This window comes from Suillus plorans (assembly GCF_016647745.1).
Source record: "Suillus plorans strain S12 chromosome Unknown HD556scaffold_3, whole genome shotgun sequence".
NCBI lineage: Eukaryota > Fungi > Basidiomycota > Agaricomycetes > Boletales > Suillaceae > Suillus > Suillus plorans.
In genome coordinates, this window is record NW_024537387.1 from 1,137,122 (window position 1) to 1,159,650 (window position 22,529).

A 22,529-nucleotide genomic window follows, 5' to 3' on the forward strand; every position below is an offset into this window, starting at 1 on the left:
CTAAGCATCGTGTTGTTTCCTGTGTTCAAACCTAGCCGGTGACCACCAATTCTCAGATCTCAGTTACGAGTCTCTTCTACTCACTGATCATCATATTATATCCGATACGTTATGTGAATACAAAACCTCGCACTGCGAGTACATGGGTCTCAAGACCTAGAACTAGCGAAGTGACTACTAGGATACTAGTCCGGGGACATATGTCCTTCTAATACTACATAGCAGCAGCAAATAAGTATGCTGCTGCTCTGACTATTTTACAGGGCTTTAAGTACGTTGTAATTAACGTGGGTGGTGAGTCCCGTCCTCATACTATACGTAAAGCCGTAGTGTGGAGCGTAATCCGAGCGCAAAAGCCTTCGGAACATGATGGCCTTGCCACAAATCATAGAATGCCCCTGCGAATCTGCCTGAAGCGTTTATCGAATAGCCCAGGTGCATTGAGCTGCTCTATAGTCGGTGCTACAGCGGGGTGGAATGCACCGCCTAGAGGCGAAACAAGCCATGATAACCTCCTCGCTTCAAGAGACACGTCATTGGGGTTTGGATCCGCGAAGGCTCTCTTAAGGCCCTCCCATCCCAGGACCCCGTGACTGTTCTCGAGGGGTGCACAACCGGATACCTCAAGAACTGAGACTTCCTTCACATCGGACGTGCCGACTGCCAATAGGGTAATTTCATGTTCCCAAGAATCCTATCAGATCGGTTTGATCAAATTCGGAACATTCCACAACGTGGTATCACTTACACCAAAGTCATATTCATAGAAGCAACCCCCCAGGGTTCCGTCATTAGTGACGTCCCTGTGATACCTTCCGTTGTTGTCCCATACGTCCTTGAGTTTGACATTTTTTTCATCCAGGACGATATCGTTAGGTCCCTCTTCATCATCCCGCCCCATCATGTCTGTATCTTGTATCGATACAACTTTGTTTATGCCCCCTCCAATTGGAATTTGAAACGTAAACACGTGGAGATGCTCGTTCTGCCAGAGGAAGACGTGTTGGATCGCGGCATGAAGCTTTTGAAATGTCCATGATGCGGGTATGGAAAAGGTCCTCGAGATTTCTGGGTCTCGAGACTCAAGGAGATCAACTTTGAAGATGTAGGTGCGGATGGGCATTTTGTGAATGGCTTTCTTTCAGCCTTTAGACGATCATATATCTAAGTGTTTAAGAAGCACTGGGGTACTTAGAAGGCACGCGAACCCCGGGCTTTTACGTCGTAGAACCAGCACTAATTGATCCTCGGGGCAAGGACACGCACATTACATCAACAGAAGCTCAATCTCGGAGTGGAGACAGTGAGCTCAGCAATGATCTTTATTGGCTAGTAACATTTCCTCGTTCACTGCTTCGCTAATCTATGACGGTCCGGGGGTCATGCGGTCAAGGTGTGGTATTGGAGCACACTGCCTGAGTTTGCTGGATTAGATCTTAATGCCAATGTTGATGTGCACCGCCTTGATATTGGTGTAGCTGTAGGCTGGGTCAGATCATCGGGCGTCGATCAGATGAGAAATTAACTTACTTCTCAAGAGCATCTTCCCCCAGGTCTTTACCTGCACCAGATTGCTTGAATCCACCAACTGGCAATCCGAGGTCTGGCCAATTAGTGAAGTTTACCTACGAACCCGGACCTGGTGATCAGCTGACTTGAACGTTGCAGGAACTATCTCACGCTCACCCACGCGGTGCCTGCCTCGATGTTGCTTGCAACACGCATTGCTCTATCGATGTCCTTTGTATAAACCGAACACGCAAGCCCATACGTAGTATTGTTTGCTTGTTCAATCACCTCTTTGACGCCGTCAAATGAATATTAGCGGGAACATGAAACATAAGCGAACCTTCCTCTGCGGAGAATTTCATAATTGCTGCTACTGGACCAAATATTTCCTCTTGCACGATCTTCATGTTGGGCGTGCACTCCGTGAAGACCGTAGGTTGTATGAAATAACCTTCTGTGCCATGCCGTTCGCCACCAAGGCGAAGAGTTGCACCTTCCTCTTGGCCGGATTTGATGTAGCCCATGACACGCTTACGTCGGACATCGGTATTTGTTATAGACCGTTCGGCTGCGCACTCACTTCGAATTGTCTCTCAGATATTTGAGGCCCCTGGAACGTGTCCGGGGAAAATGGATCACCCACAGAAAGACACTGAGCACTCTCTGTGAACTTTTGCAGAAAGTTGTCATAAATGCCTGCTTGCACGTAAATCCGGGACCCCGCAACACAGAGCTCGCCTTGGTTCATGCTTCATGGCCTTCAGGAACAAGACACGAGAGGAGAAGAACTGAGAAACGCACAAAATCCCATTAATAGCCCACTTGACAGCCTGATCAATGTCTGCATCATCGAAAATGATGCTCGGACTCTTTCCACCTAGCTCGAGGCTGATTTTCTTCAAGTTGCTTTTTGCGGCTGCTTCCATGATCTTCCTACCCGTGAGAGTACTCCCAGTAAATGCAACCTTGTCGATTATCATGCTTTCACCGACCGCTTGACCCGCAGTGTCACCGTAGCCGGGTACAATGTTGACTACTCCACGTGGGAAACCAGCTTCTCGGATCAATGTGCATAAGAACAGTGCGGAGAGAGGCGTGAACTCAGAAGGCTTCGCTACGATTGTATTTCCGCAAGCGAGTGCGGGGGCGAGTTTCATGATAAGCGTGCTCACTAGAAGACACGGGGTAAGTGGAGAATAGCCTCATAAGCTTGGATACCAACGGGGAAAGTTCCATGGAACGATTACACCCTGTCACATGCTCGTGAACGTCCAATTTACAACGTAATGGGACTACATACAACTACCCCAATAGGTTCGTGACGAGTAAAACCAATTTTGTCAGGTGTTGTCTAAAACTCGTCAGAAAGGTGATATTGTATTGCAGTTGTCGATAGACATACCTGAATGCTCTTTCCTTGTATTTTGTCAGCCCAACCAGCGTAGTAGCGTAGAATAGAACTTGTAATTGGCAAATCCTGTGCCTTGGCCGCGTGGAAGGTCTTGCCTAGCAGTAGCGGATCAGTGTGATTCAATTAATAAGGGTGTCTGACTGACCGACGTTAAGAGCCTCGAGAGCAGCGATTTGGTCAGTGTTGGTATCGACAAGATCAGCGAGCTTGTGAAGCAGTTTGCTTCTAGCTGCCCCGGGCACCTTCAAACCCCAGTGTTCCTTGAATGCTGCTCTTGCCGCTTGTGCTGCGAGCTCGATGTCTTCACAGTCTCCGACTGAAACTCGGGCAATAGCCTTGCAAGTAGCTAGTTCAACCTTATCAAAATGATGAAAAGCTGTATGCCCAGGCAGTCATACCCGGATTGATCAAACTGAAGGAATCCGTCAGAATCATTGATCACTTGCAGTAATCATGGACACTCACTCGATCGTCCCCTTATTGATAGGGTTGACAAATTCACCATTGATGAACAGTTGAGTAGGGAATGTAACGGCGCCCTTGTAAACAGCAGTATCAAACTGGTACGTGTAAGTGGACTCGAAAGCCATTGTCACAGGAGCTGAGGCAGAAAGGTGAAAATGGCTGGGCAACTCATTTATATGGTTTACATACGATATGTTTTTTTTCAAAGCATGACGTGTAAAGAATGAGCCTAGTGTCAGATGGAGAATGAGCCTAGCTAGTGTTGTCATGCACTAGTCTAAGTCACGTAACATAACCCTCGGGGCTATTGATCATCATCTTGAGTTTGTATCGACCACAAGTACTTACTTGTGTCAGAGAGTGATGGCTGCTAGTGCATATTTGTTAAGTTTAATGCTCAGGCTTATGGTTTGGAATGAGGAATGAAATGAGCGCTCGGGCAACTTTGTAAGCCGCCAGTAGGTCACGATTACGTTCCGAACTAAGAGCTTTGCCCCTTGCTTAATGCGGAGAAACCTAGGTCGGTCAGGGTCAGGACTCAGCCTGAGGGATCCGTAAATATCGTGCACATAAGACTGTCAACCAGGCTCCTTAGTTGAAAATAAAGCACCCATTTGGTGCATTCAAGCTTCCACTACAGGGTTGAACCTACAATCTGGACCTGCAAAAATAGCGCAGAAAATGCAACAAGCATAGCCAATAAAAAAACTTTATTGATGGCAAGTCAGTGCATGACCCAGGTTCTCTCCGACACTTCAAATTGGTGATCCGTTATGATCATATGTATTGGAAAGTGGATCTAAACGTTATACATACTGATCGATATCTACAAAAGCGATCCCTCTCCCCTGACGCGTGTACCCTGTCTGATCATTGTATCATAACTTGAAATTAAGATTGCGCATGAACCACGTTGCATGCTGTGATCACGAGTAATAAAACGTGCTACGCACACTGGTTTGTATGGACACTTATCCCGCTCAGCGTTGACTCAGCGTTTTGTCTCAGCAATGATCAAGATTGTGGCTCCAACACTTTTGAACTATGTCAGTCTACCAGATCGGGATGTCTCAGAAAGCAAGGAGTTGACATTGAATTTGTAGAACACGAGTTAAAAAAACTCACAAATGAAGTCCTTCGTGAGACTAGAGCCTACTAGACGCAGTGGGCTGCCGGGGGCCGGCGGTTAACTCCAAATCTGAAGCTTGAATCGCTTTTTGACTTTCTTGAATTTAAAATAGTGCACAGGACACGCCTTATCTAGTTCGCGACCGAGTCCCTTCAACCAACCAGGGGCCTCGCAGTGATCAGGAATGCTTTGAGCATCAATCATATGTTGCTTAGGCTACGATGTTAGCGTATAATATAAATTTGGAGAGCGCGCCTCTATTTGACAATGGCAGCCGCTTCAAAAGCGCTGAGCGACATCCCGAAAATTACTTGATACACAAGCCAAATCCTCGGAGCGCCCTGGAGACAGTACATGTCAGCTGATTATACCGAGGCTGACTCGATGATCCACGCACCTATGGATCCCTTTCGTTTTTAGAACTTCGAAGGTCACTTGCATAACTCGGAAGAGCGTATGAGGTCACATTTCGAAATGCTATGCATTGTTTGTGAATACTTTTGCTGATATGTGAGGTTGACGAGGGATATGATACTACGTGCTGCAGAGGGCTGGTAGATCTATAAAAGATTCACAGGAAGTGAATTGAAAGAATAACGCCACAAGGCCAACCTTCCCATGATACAGCGTGTTCACTTGAGATGCATAGGTAAACGCGTCCCGGACTCGTACAATGAAGTTGCTGTAGTAGTGCACTGCACCACGATTATTGCATCCTCAGGCCTCAGACCTCAAGGGTCGTGGCACTCTAAAAATAGTAAATCATACCAGGAGAAAACGTTGATGTGGACGAAGCCTAGGTAATTTGAAGTGCGATTTGAAGAAATAAACAATGCGATGACGAATGGAAATAGATAGGTTGTTACAGGAGCAGACCCTGACCATCTTCAGCACGAATACTTCAGGAAGACTGAGTCTAAGAGTTAGCTACCTGCTTTTGTCAATAGTCAGCAAGACAATAACTTGAATGCGAGATCAAGGATCCACAGCATAAGATGCGCCACAGTGACAGTGGCCACACGGTCATAGCCAGGGTCGGATCCGGTCGGTCCACAACACCTAGAATTGGTCTTATTTGGTCCTCGGGTAGCTAGTATCAGCATTATAATTGCCTGTGCGCTCATCATTCCATCTGGTTTCACCAAGCTATCCTCCCTTGTAATCAGGCAAGTTCTTTTCAAGTCTTACATCTTTCTTGTTTACTTGACAAACTATGTCGAGGGTATGTGCCATCCTAACCCATCACCAACAAGAACTCACAGCATTGTTCTATTTACAGGCGCAGTTCTTGAGGGAATACAAGTTGGTAGTTGTCGGCGGTGGTGGTGAGTTTCAAACTGCAGAGATACGATGAACCATGTCTGATAACACTTGTTCCAACCAGGTGTCGGTAAATCTGCCCTCACCATCCAATTCATTCAAAGTCACTTCGTCGACGAATACGACCCAACAATCGAGGGTATAATAGCCTCTCTTCCATTCGAATCCTTACTGAGAATAGTAACACAGACTCGTACCGCAAGCAATGCGTCATTGATGAAGAGGTCGCATTGCTCGACGTCCTCGACACTGCTGGTCAGGAGGAATACGGGTGAGTGATATTCTACTGTCGTTAGTCCTTGCCGCTCACTTTTCACAGAGCCATGCGCGAGCAATACATGCGCACTGGTGAAGGCTTCCTCCTCGTTTACTCTATCACCTCCCGCGACTCTTTCGAGGAAATTAGCACTTTCCATCAACAGATTCTTCGTGTGAAGGACCAAGATTCGTTCCCTGTTATCGTCGTGGCTAACAAGTGCGATCTCGAGTATGAGCGACAAGTTGGAATGAATGGCAAGTCGTGACTGATTTTTGAATGTACTCGTTCCTAATAATGAACAGAGGGCCGTGACCTTGCAAAACACTTTGGCTGCAAGTTCATCGAAACATCGGCTAAGCAGCGCATCAACGTCGATGAGGCATTCAGCAACCTCGTCCGCGAGATAAGAAAGTACAACAAAGTAAGAATCTTCTATTTATTTCTCACAATTCATTCATGTAATTCACTCTCGCAGGAGCAACAAACAGGCAGACCCGTTATGGCCAACTCCGGTGGCGGCGGACCTGGCGTCTACAGTGGCAAAGGTGACGCTCATGAAGGCGATCATGGCGGATGCTGCAGTGGTTGTGTAGTCGTATGAGAACATCCATATACCCACACTTCCTTTATCTCCGGACACTTTTCTACTCCTCGCGCTCCCTGCTGGCTGACTGATGGGCTTTTTGTCGACCTTTGTACGTTCTTCTGCGGTTCTATTACTCGTCAGGCCCGTCGGCTACAAAAAGTTTGCCGTTGTATATATAGTTTATGATTATGGACCGAAACTGTTAGATGCTCATGCAAGTTTTTTTTTGTTCAAGCGTCCAACGTGGTGGAATGTACGTAGTAGCGCTCAAATGCCACGGGATGGATCCTTTTCTATCGCTATTTTCTTTGAGTCTTCAGCTACCAAATTACAGTGAGAACCGCTTACATGGAGGCCGCGTCACGTCTTCCTCATTCACCGCCCGTATGGAGTCAATGCCGAGGTCATAGGAACCCGGAACGCCGCTGTTTCCCCCAAGCAGCGATATCCCAACTGTCCGTATCCGCTCGCGCATCATCGTAATTTGATGCTGCACCAATTCACCAGTATTTGTCAGTATAAAGTTCTCAAACGGTATCTTGAAAGAGTTGCGATCAGTTGGCGCCCGTGAAAATGTTAGTACAGATTGGACACACGAATACATCTTCCCAGTGACCATCATTTCGTTGGAAGTAGAGCCGGTGCTGCCATAGGTCCGTCGTGATCGGCCCGTCAGTTTGTAAATTCACAAAATACGAGTTGCGTAACCGGGGATCACCACCGAGGCGTAGCCTCAGGGCAAGGAACTGGTGATTTGAAACGTCGTCGACCATTTCACCAAAGAGTGTCGGGCGGGGCTGATACGGACATCGTGTCAAGCGGGTGTGATATCAAGCTCGGAAATATCATTTACCTTGGACCGAAACCCAGTATATCCACCTCTGATTCGCCCTTGCAGTTCCGGTCTGACATCCAGTCGCATATCGCCCCAAAACCGACCCGTAGCCGTGGTCCCACTGCCCTTGTTACGCTCCGTGGACTCGTCAAGCTCTAAATGGACAGTGGACGTGCCACCAATATCTGCATCGCAGCCAGTCGCAAACTGTTCGATGTCCTGTTTAGAATTTAACCTGAAAAGCGTCAAAGGTGCTCTTGAAGGCCCGTCTGCGCCTTCCATACGGAGTACTGTGTATGTAGCCTTGTCAGTTTTGCGGTCAGAATCCGACATTTAAACAAGCGTGCTTTTGATGCTGCTGTCTCTGAGCAGCTTTGTTGACCTGTTCAGATATGCTGCCCAGTTGGATAACGCCATGGTCGGTGCAGTGTTAGTGGCTTGCACCGGGATATGAGAGCGAGAAGAAGAACAGGACTTTTCAAATATACGTCATCGAATCCAAGTACCATCTTGGGCAAGTCCAATTATATTATACTTCATGTCAATTGTACAGGCAATTGAGGCTTGAAGCTTGAAGCTCGAGCGCTGAGCTTTAAGCTAAGAAGTTCATTCAGTGGTGAGGAGTGGAATGTAGATGTAAATATCGTAATAACTAGTATGTAAGTTGTACTAATATCTCAGGCAGCGTCCAGTATCGTGCGTGCAGTCCTCTAAATCATGTCCGCAACGAAAGTGGGATACCCGACAGCTTTACCATCGAATGACCTGGCCGAAGTGCAAATGGTATCGGAGCGCGAGGCACAGGAGAAACGTCCTCTCTCTTTGAAACATTCTCTACACTCGCCTGATCACCCTTGGTCACGCTCGAACCGGGGACAAGTGATGCATATGCAAGCATGGTCTCCTCGTCGGGGGGCTGGCTTAAGGTAACAGCACTGCCCTGCGACCAGACCGTCATCCAGGTCGATCTCTCACTTTGTTTGTGTTTCTCGAAAGAAGAGGACAAAGACGACTCAGAGTCCATGCTTTCAATGGTATTACCGCGCGTCGGTGGAATGCTCGGCAGGACTTTCTCACTTCCTCCGTCAACTGAGCTCGTTGAATGGGTGCTGTGAAGACTGTCCAGGAAGGAAGATATAGAAGATATGGATAAGGGCGACGATATTGAACCGTGACGTTCATGGGGGGCAGCAGATGTAGCAGCTTCGGGGCGACTGTGCGCACTAGAAGACGAGGATCCTGTACTGTTTCGGGGGAGTTGAGGTAATTGTCTAAGGGCAGCGTGGGAACGGGATATAACATCCCTTTCCACCAGAGTTGTAGGCGATGGCGGTGCTCTGCCTTTACCTTTGTCAACCTTCTGCTCAGCCTTTGTAGTAATGACCGGTAGAGGCCGAATGACGGGTGTAGGAATGGCATCAGTGAGATCCAATGGAGTAGGTCTGCGTTTTATAGAAGGTACGCGGAGCCGGGAGACAGACTTCTTTGTTGGACTCTTGTCAGCTGGGGAGGCAGGGATAGGCGAAAGTGGCTGCCCAACAGTAAGAATGAGAGGTATTTTACCACTGCCTTTTGACTGTGACCCAAACACAGACAACTTGCGGCTCGGCCTCCCAAAGGCCGCAGTGAACTGCCTCATAATGGGAGAAGCGTTCGAGGATTGGATAGACGTAGGTACGATTGGAGAGCCGGTGACCACCGATGCAGTAGAAGAACGAGGTGCAGGCGATAGGCTGACAGTCACAACGGCCATTTTGGGTGTATTGACCTCAGCCATCTGAGGCAAGTTGATGCGAAGGTTGTGACCCTTGAGACTCTCTGTATCAGACGCAGCATCGAGCTGGCGATTGAGCTCCGAAGGAGTGAGAATGGCACGAGACAGAGGCAGTAACGACTCGCCCTGCCTGACCCTCATCTTGTGAAACCTCGAGGGTGTCCTCTTGGTGCTCAACAAGCGAGTCGCGGAATCAGTACTTGCAGTGGAGGAGTTGCGAGAGTGATATTGAACTGGCGGAAAATCTGACAGCGAGACTGGTGATATTGCCTTGGAGGTATCATTGTACAGAGGTAAAAGCGGTCCTTTGGGCATGTGAGCGACTGCGGGAAGAATAGGCGATTCGTCGAACGCGTTGTTTCCAAAAGTCTTTGTATCAACCTGAATCTTTGGCAGTGTTGAACAATGGAAGACTGGGCTGAGCACACGGAAGGTGTTGTACATAAGTCCGACATTGACAAGCCCTAGAACACCAATCAGTGATTACGACGCATGCTGAAACCCGGACCACCAACCAAGCATAGAACAGCATACATGCGCAAATACTCCTACTCCAAATGGGATAACACGACCAGAAGATTGTGCCATATTTACAACCGCGATCGGCAACAAGAGGGAGACAAATGCTAGACAGGAAGTCAAGACAGGAGAACTCGATCATATGCGAGGTCACGAACCGATAGGGTACCTGCAACGAACGGATGAATGACCTGGATAAGCATAAGCGTACAGCAACTCACCAAAACATCGTCTTTGCGACAGCTGCCAAGAAGCGGTGATATTCCTCCGAGTCGGTCACAGCACACCATCGTCCCTGGGCCTTGCAAGTCAACTTGATACCCCCTTTGACATGCAGAATACCCCCGAGAAAAAGGAAAATCGGGGAGTAAATAATGACCAAAAGCACAGAGACAAGAATGACCTGTTCATAATTACTTAGACCCTATCAGGTCAGACTAGAATAAACCGTACCGGAAAAGCTTCAAGCCCAAATATCTTGCCGGGATATGCCGTCATGACGCCACACGAAACAGTGACTGGACCATAGACATCAGCTTGGCTGATGGGTGCCAGTGCTATAGATATGGATAACATGAGATGATATCAACTCGGTTGCTGTTGTAGTGCCACTTACCAATCAGCAGCGACATGATCCATCCGAAGGCGATGACCACAACGCTCAGATAACTAATTTGGTAGAGACGAAATACCAGAGAGTTGCACGTGTGGACACCGATAGCACCAGAGAAGAAACAGGTGGACCAGTAACCTATCTGCATCAGGACAGCTGGTCACAAGATGACTCAGTATCTGATCATAGCACTATCACTTTAGATTACCTTGAAAAGTGCACATGGAGCCTGATAGCCGTCAGTACAACGTATGTAGTTTGAATACCAAAAGTGCTACCTTGATGGATGCCAGATTGTTTGACCCAGAAAAACTCCATAAGCCCAGCTGCAGTGAGGAAAACATTGCTTAAAACAAGGGATGCAGCATAATGGCCTAGTTGAGTACGGAAGAATAGGTTCTCCGGAGCTCTGCACGCCGGCCCGTTACGCTGGAATGAGGGGATTACCACGAGGTGGATACTTCTGAAAACTATGAAAGCGAGTGCTAGCGCAGATAGTAAGGCAAACGCGGGAACGACCTGGGTGGGATCATCTGACGCTACTCGCAAGAATTCGTGCTAATGACTCACGATCAATCCATTTGCCTGAGCAGTAGAGAAGGGCGTGAAATGGGAATTCGAGAGCATGATAATGAATGACGTATGCCTCGAGGGTTCTTGAAATGAAAAAGACTAAGCAAACGGCCAGCTGTCCCAGACAGAGGAAAATGAACGAAGAATGACGGACTAGCCGCAGAAACGTGCCTCTCAGAGGTCGAAAGGTGGAACCCAGTCCGCAGAAAGAACTTCGAAAGATGACGAACGCACGAACGAACGAACGACAGCGTTTTGATCGAATCTTCATTTCTCTCTTCATATGACTGTGTCGGGACTCGGCAATTGAGGTTTTGATGGTGGATCTGAACAGCTAGCCAATGCCGTAGTGACGATCAATCAAAACTGCCACATTCTACACTGCCTTAAAGACATACTACATACCTGTGTAAATCTGTGCACTCCATGCCACCGATATAGCTCATTCTCTTGCAGAGGCATGATTATCATACATATATCATCATGGCTTTTCCCCGATCGTAACACGCCACTAAGCTGCCTACTTCTGGATGAAAAACTTCGCAATCCCTTTTGGTTCCACTTTCTGACGTTTCAACGATGAACCGCGAGGTACAGGCACCGACCCCTCATTGCTGTTTGCCAAGTCCTGTGCGAAATGAAAGTCGCCGTGTTCCGATCGTAACGTTGCCAATCGTTGTGCTACTTCGCTGGGACCACCTGTTGCTTGACCTTCTCGAAGTGCGATCGTCTTACGACATCGGGTGCATTGGAATGAAACTGCCTCGATATCGCTAGATTTGGGCAGAGCCAGGTCAGTGTTCTCAAGCGAGACCAGAGGCTCATCTCCTTCGCGTGAACGTTTGAGGAATGTTCGTTGAATATCTCGAGTCGCGAAGAACCCTTCGATGCTTTTCTGGCCTATCTCAGCCTTCTCCAGGCCAGTAAATGCTAGCTGGACCGATGTGATATTGACAGTTTTTGAGTCGCCAGTAAGCTCTTTCCATAGCTTGTCTGCGGCAGTCGCAATCACGTCCACTGTCACATTGCGGACGAAAGGAAATGTTGCTTGTTTGGATCGCGACGTTTCGTATCCTAATGTGTTCCTAGTTCAACAAATAACATTCGATGCTATGAGTTCAAATCACCTTTGCGAGCATGGAGCACAATAGTCTTCGGCCACAGCGTCGGCATCGACTCTCTAGCATCATTGAGTCGTAACGCCAGCTCTGCAGCAAGGACTCTAATCCATTGGTATCCATCCAAAGGCTGCGTTATCGGCTTCGGAAGGTTCTTTGACGCCAACATGCTCTTGAAGAGCGCAGACTTTTCTTTGACTATGAACTAGTTGTAAATGCGAAAGGTGTAGCCAGGTCACATTGAAATACCTTCAGTGCGGTCAATGCCACTAGCGTTGCATGATGAATAAACGTTCCCCAAGGATAACGAATTGAATATCTCACCGAAGTAATTCATATATCCATAGCGCATTTTCGCCGAACTTGCTTTGTATTTCATCTACCATGTATAAGAAGCTGAAATGGATGAAGACAATATCCATTACCTAGTGAAATAGTTCTTTAATGGGGTAAGTGATACATAGAAATCGGGAAGAATAGTCCATTACTCACAACAAGTCGCCTACGGTTGAAACATCATACTCTTTCGCTAGGGCATCACCGAGCTTTCCGCCGAGGAAGCGAATCTAGCGTGTTTTGCGGTCAAGGCAGCCAATATACGTCAAGATTAGAGACTTACTTTTTGAAAGGGTAAGGGATGGAGGTAACTTGGAATGGCCTGGTTCCGAAGGATAGTCTATTTATTTGGTTATTGATGTAAACATGGGACTGAGAAGACTGACTTGACTGTTGGGTTTCTTGTAAGAGGCACAAAGCTGCGAGAGATTGAGTGCAATCGACTGGGGGAAGAGGAGCACCAACCTTTGCAAGGAACTTATTACGAGCAATCCCCTGCATCATTGATTGTGCGTAAGATGATTGCGAGCTCCCTACGAGATGACGCTTACAGCAGAAGTTGTATAGCCTAGCTTTGAATGTATGTCCTCGCGGATCTTTCGCATCAGCTCTGCGGCAATTGACAACGCTACGTCGTGCCATGTTGCACCACCATCAATATCAACGTTAGATTGTTCTCCAGCACCATCAGTTCCTTCTGGTAATAAGACTGTTCCCAGATCATCCCACTTTATCGGAGGAGGTGGTGGTAGGGGGCTGTCCATCCCATTTGGTGCATCGGCAGGGACTTGAGCAAGGTATGGATATCGTTCAAGTAACTTTTCTCTCACAGGACGAGTAAAGTCAATGAATGCTTCGTCGATGGAGGCTTTCTCTTGCTTTGACGTCAGTGAACCATATGAAATAAGTACCATGCGCATCTCACCAACTTCTCCGGTCGGAAGAGCCTCCTTAAACATAGTAATGATCTTGTTACTTTCACGTCGATATAGATCCAAGGATACCTTTCGAATATGCGACAACAAGAGATCAACTTCTGTCACGTTAGGAGCATTGCAGGATGCACAACACACCTTGTGAGTGCGCGTATCGACATCCTTCCAGTAGCTGGGCTCCTTCTCGCCCTCCTTGTAAGTTGCGACATGCACGGCAAGTAGATTAGGACATTTCTTCTTGGCGTCCTTAATCTTGTCCATGCGGGATATGCCGAATTCGCGTGCAGGGTAGCTCACTGCTATGATACTCTCCCATTGTTGTACAACAATTGGTACGTTCGGGTCGAGTTCAAGCCGGACGCGTTCGCAGGCAGCATAGAAGGCGTCACTATCGCACAGGGCAACGACGCGTAGGGGATCTCTAACACCGAGGTTATTGGATAGAATGTGTCTGTAAGTTATGGTTGGTCGCAAGTCGTCATAATCTTGATTGGTGGCTTTTGCTTTGCCTTTCCAGGGCGAGTTCATGATTTTAAGGAAGGGTAGCAAAACTGATGACGGTAGACTCGTCAGTAAGTTACTACATAAGCAAGCGATGCCACACAGCAGCCAAATCGGGACCAGACCCCTTTTTTTCAAGCCTTGGCAATTCGGCAGACACCATACAGCCTGCTTCTTTCCATGGCAGCGGACGCGAGTCGATATCGGCTGCCATCAACTGCACTTCCGACGTGTCATGGGGCCATCTAGTGTCATTCTCCACTGTCCAGTCCGGAGGTCTAGTTCCGTCAGCAGTTGCTACCTTGTCGCCGGTGGAATCGAATCTTTCTTAGAAGGGGCGGCTCCACCCACCCAAGTTTGACCTTTCGATGATCACATCTTTCGAAACTCCGATGCGTCATGCAGCAGCATTCTATGTATATGAGCCTCGTGTTGGCCTCGTGTGAGTGTCTCCATCATCTTGACAGTCACCGACGACATAATGGACTACCTGACCCTTATAAAACAACTTCAAGTTGGCGTCAAAAACTACCACTATAGATTAGGCGAGGAGATAGAGGAACATCAGGACGAAATAGCCAGCGAAAAGGACAAGGAAATGGTGGATGATCCAGAAGTAATCGCCAGCAAAGGGGATGAGGAGATAGAATTTCGAGAAAAAACCGCCGGTAAAGTGGTCAACGTGACGGAGGAAGATCCAGAAGTAATTGCAAGCGAAAGTGACGAGGAGACACAGGAACCTCCAAAAAGAATCGCCCCCAAAGTGACCAAGGAGGTCAGGGCCAGTCGTGCCAGAATGTTGTCAGTGATACTTCTCAGAGATTTCCCCTTAATTATACTACTCACACACTTTCTTTACAGGCGGCGCTTTGGAGCGATTCCTGGAGTACCTGTTGGTGCCACGTGGATGTCACGGTGTGTATTCTGAACCTTCGTTTGTCAATATCACTCACTATCCCATCTGTCTATGTGTTCGCAGCAAAGATTGTTATCAAGCTGGCATACACCGCCATCATCAGGCTGGAATACAGGGTAGTAAGATGTTAGGCGCTTGCTCAATCGTCGTTTCGGGTCAATACGATGATGACAAGGACTTTGGCGACACGATGTAAGCACCGCGACGCATATATTCGAATTTGATCGATAGTCTGACCTATGTATATAGTCTCTACGTAGGTTCAGGTGTGTATTTATAATATGTGCTACAAGATTGTATGCCGACATAGTACCGTCAGGGGGTGGCCTCGATAATAACGGTTGGCCTGTAAGGTTTTTTCTTCCTTCTGTAGCATGACCATCCATTGAATTCCCCAAGAAAAATCCAGGCCCACAGGTTTCTAACCAGGAATGGACGGGTTGGGGAAATCAAGCACTTCTTGTGAGTTCTATCCCCGTTGAATGTAAGGGCGGGAAATGACAGTACAATAGCAGTCTTGTCACACAGGCAAGCCCGTGCGCGTCGTCCGGAGCTCGAATTTTGTTTCTAAATTTGCGCCCCTCATTGGCTATCGGTATGATGGCTTATACACCGTTACACATGTGCAATCATTTCCCATAACTATAGACATGAGTCTGTGCTGATACTTTATCTCAAAGGCGTGCAGAGAGAAGGACAGTGACGGTCGTTTTTATATCTGTCGCTACAATTTGGAGGCAAGTCTCTAGTAATGATCGTGCTTTGGTCAGACTGACCAAATATCAAAAGAGAATTCCAGGCCAACCTCCTTTACCACGTCGTCCATCGGTTGGCTATGACATTGAGTCATCACGGTCAACTCCTACATCCATAGCCACATCGGACACCATCGTTTTACCCTCAGAGACATCGACCTCCCGTAAGCGCAGCTTCGAAGATGATCTAATGTTCCAAAGATGCACGAGGCAAATTACTGACCAATTGGCGTTCGACAATGACAAAGAATGCGAAGACCTCAATGGCTCAGGCTCCCCATCTACCTCGTCTACCTCGTCATTCAGAGTGATCCACCATTGAAAATACCCATTGCATCCCGCATGCTTCTATGATCATCATTTGGAATGTCTGTTTACTGATACTGCTCTTCATGTAATAGGTCGTCAATCGAACTAATATCCATGTTTTTCCTTTGCTAACTATATCTTGATTTGATGTATATGTAATATTATATGCTTACTTCCTGTACATGCAGATAAACAAATGATATGACTTGTCTAATCTACCGATGACAGAGCTGTGCAAAATACTTGACTGTGCTTGTATGTCTTTTGTGAGCGCTGTCCGCTCTGTGAGAGTCTGTAGGCAACATAGGCATTATCTGGGGAGAAATTTGGGGTTTAATTTTCTCGCTGTCTCACAGTGGGACCAAGTGGGACCATTAAAAACTCGATACAATATTGAAAATATACACAAGTGTATACATTATGGGATAGTCTACTGTATATACTAGCGCGACGAAGCTAAATATCATAACGAAACAAATGAATATTCATGCTCCCCGCACAGTACCGTTGTTGATCATTTGGATAATTCGATGTGCTACACATCATCTTTGCTAGTCAACGCATCTTCGCCGGTCAACACATCTTCACTAGCATGGAAAGCCATGGACATCATGCTTGTTCCCCCCTCGGCCCTGGCTTCATATTTGGTTCGAACGCTGAGGATCAGACGCGGTCCCAGCACAAACATCTGCAACATCTGGGAGGTTGCCCAAACACTAAAGTAAATAAGACGTTCCATGGTGTTCTGCAGAGAAACGATGATAGTGGTCAACTGCAGACGCCAATCGCAGGTCAGCGTACCGTGATATTTGGAGATATTGAGCCAAGTGTGAAGCAAGTCATAATAACAAAGCTGGCAAATGCGGAACTTCAGTGAAACAAGATAAGTTCAAATTACCTATAGAACTCACACTAGAAAGTAAGGCGCGTGACTCTCCATTAATATCGTGAAACAGTGGTCAATGTTCAATCTTGTCGGCGATTGTCGCAGTTCACGGAAGTGCTTTAAAACAATCCAGAGTGCAAGAAACAAGACGAGGATCTCCCATACAACAGTAGATATCACACTCTCGTAAAACAGATGCATCATTTCCGCATCAATTGTGGTAATGCAGGTATGGTAGCCGGAAAGGACGGCCTCCTCTGGTAAATGTAAATGTCTGTGAGTCTCTTGTGTTCCAGACTTTTTAATTAATAATTAAAACTTACGCGATGAAACACCCAGGTTTGCGATTACCACCATGACCCCGGAGGCGATCGTGGAAGCCGACAAGGCTACAACAAGAAATATGAACATTTTTTTCGATCCCTCATACATGGCATTTATCCGAGCAATCATGATGACTTGAATGGTATTTCAGTCAAGTCAATATCAGTAGGGAAATCGCGGATGCGCTCACCGCCCAACATGGCATTGACGATGACAGGGTTCCATGCCTGTATGTACCAGAGGAAAGTGCCTGAAACCCCAGTTACTTGGTGTTGGGATACATAGTTTAAATGAACTCACAGCTGTCGAAGTCGTTGCATTGGAGACACAAACCGACCGAGAACATCACTCACTCCTATATAAGAGGCCAGTTAGTATTCAAATGGGAATGGAAATGACGGGCACCGGTGCAGAATACGCACCACATCTGTAATCCAGGTATTAGGGAGTAACACTGCGTGCCGCCGGTCAGAGTCTAGAAGCGAACGCATGTGAAAACACGTACGCATAATGTTAACACTGGTTGCGAGAGGGGACTTATTGGCACATTGCAGTGTGATGTAGATAACCTTGCAAACGTACGCAAAATATAGTATTCCAATGTACCGCACCTAGCATATGTTGAAGTCAGCACAAGATGCCAACTGCGCTCATAGCAATGACGTACACAGATATAAAGAACAGTCATGGAGGTCCAACGTCGCCTCTGCCCCGAATAAACTGCACGATTCTATTTGGTTCTGATACGGACTTTGCTCACCAAGATCAATTCGAACTGTTAGAGCATTATCAATTCGGTGAGACGCACAAGTCATGACGTCAACTTACCTCTTGTTCGAATGTCAATGCTTGAATGTTGTATACATATCAATGATCCCTTGGAACGTATTATCTCGCTCACCCCAGTCGTATATCACCACAACAGAGCATGCAGCTGCAAAGCGATAGTCAAATATATCGAGGTGTCGCCATTAGCACTCTACGAACCTAGATTATAGCTGTAAAGACGACAAAACTCGATGATCGGCCACCAAACGGGATCATCTGAGACTATGGCCATATCGTGATAGGACTTGTAGGATACTTGCAGAATCGGATAAGCTGTCAACCATCGCTTTTATAGTGATTAGTTGCGATGCCCTACCATCACCTGGATCATCATTCGGCCGCCAAGCTGTGGCGCAAACCAGGTACCGCTGGACCCTGGTGGTGCTGTCCAATCATGATTGACATTCATTGACAGCCAGCGAGAGATAGAAATGTGTAATCATATTTAATGGATGTTTCAGAAAAGCCAGGTTATTATGGACAGTCTGGGCGCACTGGGTTTGTCGTTGGGGGCATGTCAGCAGTTTGGTATTCTTGGCTGACACATCACGCATACCTCCGTGATGACCCTCCAAGTTGACCACGTTTTAACGGTTCAAGGGCGCCTGGTGGCAGGCACAAGAGACACAGGAAGCAGGAGGAACGTCGACGCGTCAGCCATGGCTGATGTTGTAAAACGTTGAACCAAACGTCTGACACGCCCCCAGACTCGGACCTGGCAGGCACAAGAGACACAGGAAGCAGGAGGAATGTCGACGCGTCAGCCATGGCTGATGTTGTAAAACGTTGAACCAAACGTCTGACACGCCCCCAGACTCGGATCTGGCAGCTCATGGTCACCCACCTGGGCGGCCGGCATCAGTAAACCGGTGAGTTCTTGCTGGGGATTATGCTGATTATGGTGCTTTTACATAGTCATATATTGCTTTATATTCCAATGTGACGAAAACCTTTCCTATATATGACGATATCTTCTTCTCACAGGTTCTCTGATGCGCCCCCCCCCCCACTGGTGTCGTCCCCAGATTGTTGGACGCTTTCGGATGCTCGCGCCGTCGAGAAAAGTGACTTCGTTCCCGAAATCGCATTCCTTCGCGATATTAATATTTTAATAGTGACCGACGCAGACTCAATATCCAATGCTCAGGAACGAGTAGCAGCTATCAGAGTGAGACGCTAATGGCAGTGATCACGAAGATGTCGCGGGCGATGCGGAACACGAGAACGTTCTCGTGTTGTCAAGTAAAATACAAAAGTGGGACTCAAAGTGTAGGTCTCCAGACTCTCGGTTAAACGTTCTAGCACGGCCAACAACAATGGGGTCGGCCCAAGGTCGGCCAGCACTGCAAATCGCAGATCCAAGCGCTCGACAACGTGTCTGCCGTTCTGCAAGACTACAAGCATCAGCAAACTAGGGGGTACTTGTATATAATAAGTTACAGCTATCATATGGGCGAATACATACTAATATACACTCCAAAAGTAATCTTAAATACCAATTCCACGCATAATGACCTAGGTGAAAAAAGCGAGAGAAAGAGTAAACAAACCAACAACTAAGGATGGTTATCAACAAAGTCTATGGCAGCATCCAGTCCTCTCACAAGTTTTTCCGCACGCATCGACATACCCCTCACGATACCAACCTTTTTCTTGCCAGTACTAGAGGCTTCTGCATCTTGTGCACGACGGAGGTTCTCTGTCGGGACTGAACGGAGGTTGGATCCTGAATACGCGTGTCGGATATGGGTGCCTCTTGATGATGACGATGATGGTGCTCCTGTACGCGAGTTGTTAGCAGTCGACGGATGAATGGCATCTCCCCTTTCCCTATCCTTCATTAGCCTGGATAAGCTGCCTGGAGTGAGCGTCGAAGACCGTCTCCGCGCAGACATGAACGGGGCGGTGCCCACGCTTACGGTGCTAATCGTCTCATTCTTGATCCTCCCAGGCACACGTGATTCGAGAGAAGAGGAAAAAGGATCCCCGCATTGGATGACGTTGTTGATCGTGGGGTATGTAGGGGGAGAGTGTGGGGGTGAGTGGCCTCTTGGGGAGCCCTGAGAGGATGCATCTGAAAGCGGTGGGGTGGATAGGAGTGAGGGGCTTGGCGGTTGGTGCTCGGAGTCACTAGGAGAATGGATGATTTTCTGATGCCGAATATGATGTTGCTTCACGCTTCCTTGCCTCTCTAGATCCCTCATCCAACCTTCCCACTCCATCTCGCTCTCTCCATCTATTTCGCCTGATTCTGAGTCCGAGTATAGCGCAAAAGAACTAACAGAAGATTTATGACTCATTCCTTGCGAGAAAGCGAATCGCGGATTGCGGATATCGTGCAACGAGGTTTCTCGGCGGGTATTTTCAGACCACAGGACCAGTGCGAGGGGTTTTCCGATGTCCCCCATGCCAGCCTTGCGCGCGGTCTCGACGGTTTTCGTGCGCCATTCTGGGTATGGAAGAGAGTCGTATGGGGAGGAGTAAACAAAAGGCGTGAGAGCGGGAGAAGAGACATTGTTCCAGTAGTTTGCGACCGTGATGATTGATGAGGTGGGGAGGAACGATGATGATATTGGATGAGAGGTGTAACGGTGAAGGATACGGAGGATGTTCGAGAAAGCTATGTGAGTGAACAGTCAGAGAGACGGATATTGCGAAGTAAATCGAATACCATGATCATCGAGCAAATCGAGGACGAGCCATTCGCCTTCCCCGCGGCAGATGTCTTCCGGATTATAGTCGAAGCACGGGGAATTCTTATGGTGATCTCCTTTGTATGTATGTTCTTTTGAGGTTGAAGTGGGTTTGTCTGGTAAAGGAGTAATGTCTGTTGCTTCAATTTGAACGTCTGTTTTCCAGTCTTCCGCAATCGGAGATGAGGGGAGAGACATGGATGGTGAAGAGGCTGAGAAGGAGGATGCCATGAACTCCTTGCCTCGAAACTTGAGGCAAACGACGCGTTGCTCTGCAATGATGGAACAGGCTCTTGCAAGAGACTCTGCGCCACGAAGCGCGCATAATGAGGTTAGTGGGAAATGATGCAAAGGGGTCCCGCCCTGGTAGCTTGAAGGTAAGTACGCAATGCGCTAACTGTATATTCAAAGGACGCACGGATGAATCCTTGCAGAGAGACAGCGTGCCATGATTTATGACTATCCATCGATCTTTCCACTCGACTTTAGCCTTTCTCCTCTTCTTTTCGGGTTGCAAGGGGGTATGAACAGTAGATATCTTGTCTCCGCTTCTTGCCCTCAACCTATTGCTAGTGGCTGCAGGGGATTCGAATCGGCCTGACTTTACACTCCATACTGCACGGAGGGCCCTGGCTTTAGACTCGAAGTAGGGTTGAACATACTCCGACATGATTTCTCTTGGTAGTTGGACGACCTTTCCTGAGCGGTGCATCTCTAAAAGTTCGCAAGGCCGAAGTTTATACCACGATAGGGCATAGTCATCTTCTAGAATTGTTCCAGTTGAAAAAGATATAAGGGTATACTGGTCTGTGACTGGACTACTGCCAGGTTGAATGGTGTGTGAAGCAGATGCGGTCGATGTCTTTCCAGGTCGACGAGAATATATAGTCTGACGCCTGAGTTCTGGGTGGCGATAGGAAAGGTCGTCAAAGTCATCCGAATCCTCATCGTATTCGTCATCCTCGTTATAACCGTCTTCCATACTATCGATTGAGGTACGTGTCCTGATGCTGGAAGCAAAGGTGATAGGAGAAACTGGGCGCTGAGCGGGGAAATGGGACGTTTGGATGATATTGCATTTTGAAAGTATCCAATGCTTGACCTGCTTGACTTTCTGGTTATCGTCTAAGTGTGTTATGAACCACTGGTCATAAGGCACTAGATTATGTAGTAGTGCGGGTGCGTGAGATTTACAGGAGCATATCAGTAGTTTCTTACAAACTTGAACACTTTGGCTGCGCACCGAATCTGCATGCTACCGCCAGTAACGGACGGCAGTTTTCTGACTGCATCACCTACTGCAGTGGCCAGTCGATAAATGTTGTCAGGCAGCTAAATGTTGGTCACATAGGCAAACGGAGACAGCCGTGATGTCACTCTTGGCAGTACTACAAACCTCATGATGTCCAGTCTTTTTTTTGCAGCAACACTGCGAGGGTTCTCAGGGAGTACCGGCTGCAGATTGCAGTATCAGTTATGAATCACGCGCTTGAAGATATCATCCGACCCTGGCCGTGTGGACCGTCATCGGTTGAAATTCGTATGTCCAATCAGTGAACATGGTCCGTGCAGGAGAATATAACTGGACGTAGTACATGGTAAAGTACGATCGGAACTTACCGAAATGACAACCAACACTCCTACCACTGGTAGAAGAGGAAATTATTATCGGTATTTGTCTAGACTAAGTGTGACCTATCGCAGTCCTATCAAAGCGCTACGTGCATCACGCTGTTGTCGAGGGAGTGTCAAGCCATTTCCAGAATAGAGAGACATTGACAGAGTTCTATAATCCAGGACGACCATCCAGCTCGGCTACGAATGCCTTTGCTCGCAATCGGTCCACTTCTGCTTGGCCCTCAGCATAACCTTTAGCATATGATAGCATCCCCGAAGCTGGAGGAACGAGGGCAAGGGATGCGTGGTTTCGGGTGC

At 47.6% G+C, this 22,529-nt stretch overlaps 10 protein-coding genes across 10 annotated transcripts; 2 read left to right on the forward strand and 8 right to left on the reverse strand.

Moving 5' to 3' along the window:
* Window positions 1–8: 8 nt before the first annotated feature.
* Window positions 9–1,287, reverse strand: HD556DRAFT_1328434 (MM3350-like domain-containing protein). The gene is made up of 3 exons (XM_041301614.1): window positions 1,267–1,287; window positions 749–1,214; window positions 9–694 (listed from the first exon to the last, which is right to left on the reverse strand). Exons 2-3 carry the CDS (start codon window positions 1,121–1,123, stop codon window positions 386–388), a joined length of 684 nt encoding a protein of 227 aa, XP_041166700.1. The 5' UTR covers window positions 1,124–1,214; window positions 1,267–1,287; the 3' UTR covers window positions 9–385.
* Window positions 1,200–3,912, reverse strand: HD556DRAFT_1328437 (putative 1-pyrroline-5-carboxylate dehydrogenase). The gene is made up of 13 exons (XM_041301615.1): window positions 3,575–3,912; window positions 3,386–3,521; window positions 3,319–3,332; window positions 3,066–3,266; window positions 2,912–3,015; window positions 2,810–2,860; window positions 2,732–2,759; window positions 2,311–2,680; window positions 2,090–2,258; window positions 1,850–2,039; window positions 1,687–1,799; window positions 1,531–1,625; window positions 1,200–1,478 (listed from the first exon to the last, which is right to left on the reverse strand). Exons 2-13 carry the CDS (start codon window positions 3,508–3,510, stop codon window positions 1,430–1,432), a joined length of 1,509 nt encoding a protein of 502 aa, XP_041166701.1. The 5' UTR covers window positions 3,511–3,521; window positions 3,575–3,912; the 3' UTR covers window positions 1,200–1,429.
* A 1,593-nt stretch (window positions 3,913–5,505) lies between these two features.
* On the forward strand, window positions 5,506–6,854 carry HD556DRAFT_503287 (ras family-domain-containing protein). Its single transcript, XM_041310799.1, has 7 exons — window positions 5,506–5,736; window positions 5,794–5,839; window positions 5,899–5,973; window positions 6,024–6,105; window positions 6,154–6,347; window positions 6,396–6,514; window positions 6,569–6,854. Exons 1-7 carry the CDS (start codon window positions 5,728–5,730, stop codon window positions 6,692–6,694), a joined length of 651 nt encoding a protein of 216 aa, XP_041166702.1. The 5' UTR covers window positions 5,506–5,727; the 3' UTR covers window positions 6,695–6,854.
* Window positions 6,855–7,007: 153 nt separating this feature from the next.
* Window positions 7,008–7,931, reverse strand: HD556DRAFT_1226114 (complex I intermediate-associated protein CIA30; the record flags this gene model as incomplete). Its single annotated transcript, XM_041297061.1, has 4 exons — window positions 7,008–7,217; window positions 7,276–7,476; window positions 7,533–7,817; window positions 7,854–7,931. The coding sequence occupies 4 exons, from the start codon at window positions 7,929–7,931 to the stop codon at window positions 7,008–7,010; spliced, it is 774 nt and encodes a 257-aa protein (XP_041166703.1).
* Window positions 7,932–9,693: 1,762 nt separating this feature from the next.
* On the reverse strand, window positions 9,694–11,672 carry HD556DRAFT_1478736 (uncharacterized protein; the record flags this gene model as incomplete). The annotated part of the gene is made up of 9 exons (XM_041308567.1): window positions 11,399–11,672; window positions 11,228–11,319; window positions 10,991–11,076; window positions 10,687–10,939; window positions 10,424–10,576; window positions 10,261–10,364; window positions 10,035–10,210; window positions 9,804–9,940; window positions 9,694–9,752 (listed from the first exon to the last, which is right to left on the reverse strand). Coding segments are annotated over exons 1-9 (1,101 nt in total), but the record flags the coding sequence as incomplete, so codon positions are not given.
* On the reverse strand, window positions 11,514–13,910 carry HD556DRAFT_1437253 (uncharacterized protein; the record flags this gene model as incomplete). The annotated part of the gene is made up of 12 exons (XM_041305671.1): window positions 11,514–12,067; window positions 12,121–12,309; window positions 12,361–12,380; window positions 12,436–12,490; window positions 12,537–12,550; window positions 12,604–12,677; window positions 12,731–12,787; window positions 12,834–12,866; window positions 12,913–12,942; window positions 12,999–13,321; window positions 13,373–13,451; window positions 13,521–13,910. 12 exons carry the CDS (start codon window positions 13,908–13,910, stop codon window positions 11,514–11,516), a joined length of 1,818 nt encoding a protein of 605 aa, XP_041166705.1.
* A 417-nt stretch (window positions 13,911–14,327) lies between these two features.
* On the forward strand, window positions 14,328–16,051 carry HD556DRAFT_1523537 (PUA-like domain-containing protein). The gene is made up of 9 exons (XM_041309220.1): window positions 14,328–14,684; window positions 14,745–14,798; window positions 14,863–14,991; window positions 15,049–15,065; window positions 15,119–15,147; window positions 15,199–15,261; window positions 15,312–15,422; window positions 15,480–15,536; window positions 15,589–16,051. The coding sequence occupies exons 1-9, from the start codon at window positions 14,365–14,367 to the stop codon at window positions 15,874–15,876; spliced, it is 1,068 nt and encodes a 355-aa protein (XP_041166706.1). The 5' UTR covers window positions 14,328–14,364; the 3' UTR covers window positions 15,877–16,051.
* A 347-nt stretch (window positions 16,052–16,398) lies between these two features.
* HD556DRAFT_1437255 (uncharacterized protein) lies at window positions 16,399–18,133 on the reverse strand (the record flags this gene model as incomplete). The annotated part of the gene is made up of 12 exons (XM_041305672.1): window positions 16,399–16,608; window positions 16,665–16,716; window positions 16,775–17,006; window positions 17,073–17,207; window positions 17,264–17,300; window positions 17,496–17,527; window positions 17,579–17,684; window positions 17,741–17,779; window positions 17,834–17,848; window positions 17,902–17,921; window positions 17,975–18,007; window positions 18,061–18,133. The coding sequence occupies 12 exons, from the start codon at window positions 18,131–18,133 to the stop codon at window positions 16,399–16,401; spliced, it is 984 nt and encodes a 327-aa protein (XP_041166707.1).
* Window positions 18,134–18,445: 312 nt separating this feature from the next.
* On the reverse strand, window positions 18,446–18,675 carry HD556DRAFT_1328498 (uncharacterized protein; the record flags this gene model as incomplete). The annotated part of the gene is made up of 1 exon (XM_041301616.1): window positions 18,446–18,675. Exon 1 carries the CDS (start codon window positions 18,667–18,669, stop codon window positions 18,448–18,450), a length of 222 nt encoding a protein of 73 aa, XP_041166708.1. The 5' UTR covers window positions 18,670–18,675.
* A 421-nt stretch (window positions 18,676–19,096) lies between these two features.
* HD556DRAFT_503854 (uncharacterized protein) lies at window positions 19,097–22,200 on the reverse strand. Its single transcript, XM_041310800.1, has 4 exons — window positions 21,838–22,200; window positions 21,013–21,752; window positions 20,573–20,957; window positions 19,097–20,521 (listed from the first exon to the last, which is right to left on the reverse strand). Exons 1-4 carry the CDS (start codon window positions 21,884–21,886, stop codon window positions 19,458–19,460), a joined length of 2,238 nt encoding a protein of 745 aa, XP_041166709.1. The 5' UTR covers window positions 21,887–22,200; the 3' UTR covers window positions 19,097–19,457.
* Between the last annotated feature and the right edge of the window lie 329 nt (window positions 22,201–22,529).

Coding starts and splice junctions, on each gene's coding strand:
- HD556DRAFT_503854 (XM_041310800.1), bottom strand. CDS start 21,886: ATGCAGTCAGAAAACTGCCGTCCGTTACTGGCGGTAGCATGCAGATTC. Junction 21,753..21,837: donor GGCGGTAGCATGCAGATTCG/GTGCGCAGCCAA, acceptor TACATAATCTAG/TGCCTTATGACCAGTGGTTC. Junction 20,522..20,572: donor CGATTTGCTCGATGATCATG/GTATTCGATTTA, acceptor TCACTCACATAG/CTTTCTCGAACATCCTCCGT.
- HD556DRAFT_503287 (XM_041310799.1), top strand. Junction 5,840..5,898: donor GGTAGTTGTCGGCGGTGGTG/GTGAGTTTCAAA, acceptor TGTTCCAACCAG/GTGTCGGTAAATCTGCCCTC. Junction 5,974..6,023: donor ATACGACCCAACAATCGAGG/GTATAATAGCCT, acceptor ATAGTAACACAG/ACTCGTACCGCAAGCAATGC.
- HD556DRAFT_1523537 (XM_041309220.1), top strand. CDS start 14,365: ATGGACTACCTGACCCTTATAAAACAACTTCAAGTTGGCGTCAAAAAC. Junction 14,685..14,744: donor GCCAGTCGTGCCAGAATGTT/GTCAGTGATACT, acceptor CTTTCTTTACAG/GCGGCGCTTTGGAGCGATTC. Junction 15,148..15,198: donor TCGATAATAACGGTTGGCCT/GTAAGGTTTTTT, acceptor GAATTCCCCAAG/AAAAATCCAGGCCCACAGGT.
- HD556DRAFT_1328434 (XM_041301614.1), bottom strand. CDS start 1,123: ATGCCCATCCGCACCTACATCTTCAAAGTTGATCTCCTTGAGTCTCGA. Junction 695..748: donor TCTATGAATATGACTTTGGT/GTAAGTGATACC, acceptor CCGATCTGATAG/GATTCTTGGGAACATGAAAT.
- HD556DRAFT_1328437 (XM_041301615.1), bottom strand. CDS start 3,510: ATGGCTTTCGAGTCCACTTACACGTACCAGTTTGATACTGCTGTTTAC. Junction 2,681..2,731: donor CGTTCCATGGAACTTTCCCC/GTTGGTATCCAA, acceptor CGTGTCTTCTAG/TGAGCACGCTTATCATGAAA. Junction 2,259..2,310: donor TGGGCTATTAATGGGATTTT/GTGCGTTTCTCA, acceptor AAGGCCATGAAG/CATGAACCAAGGCGAGCTCT.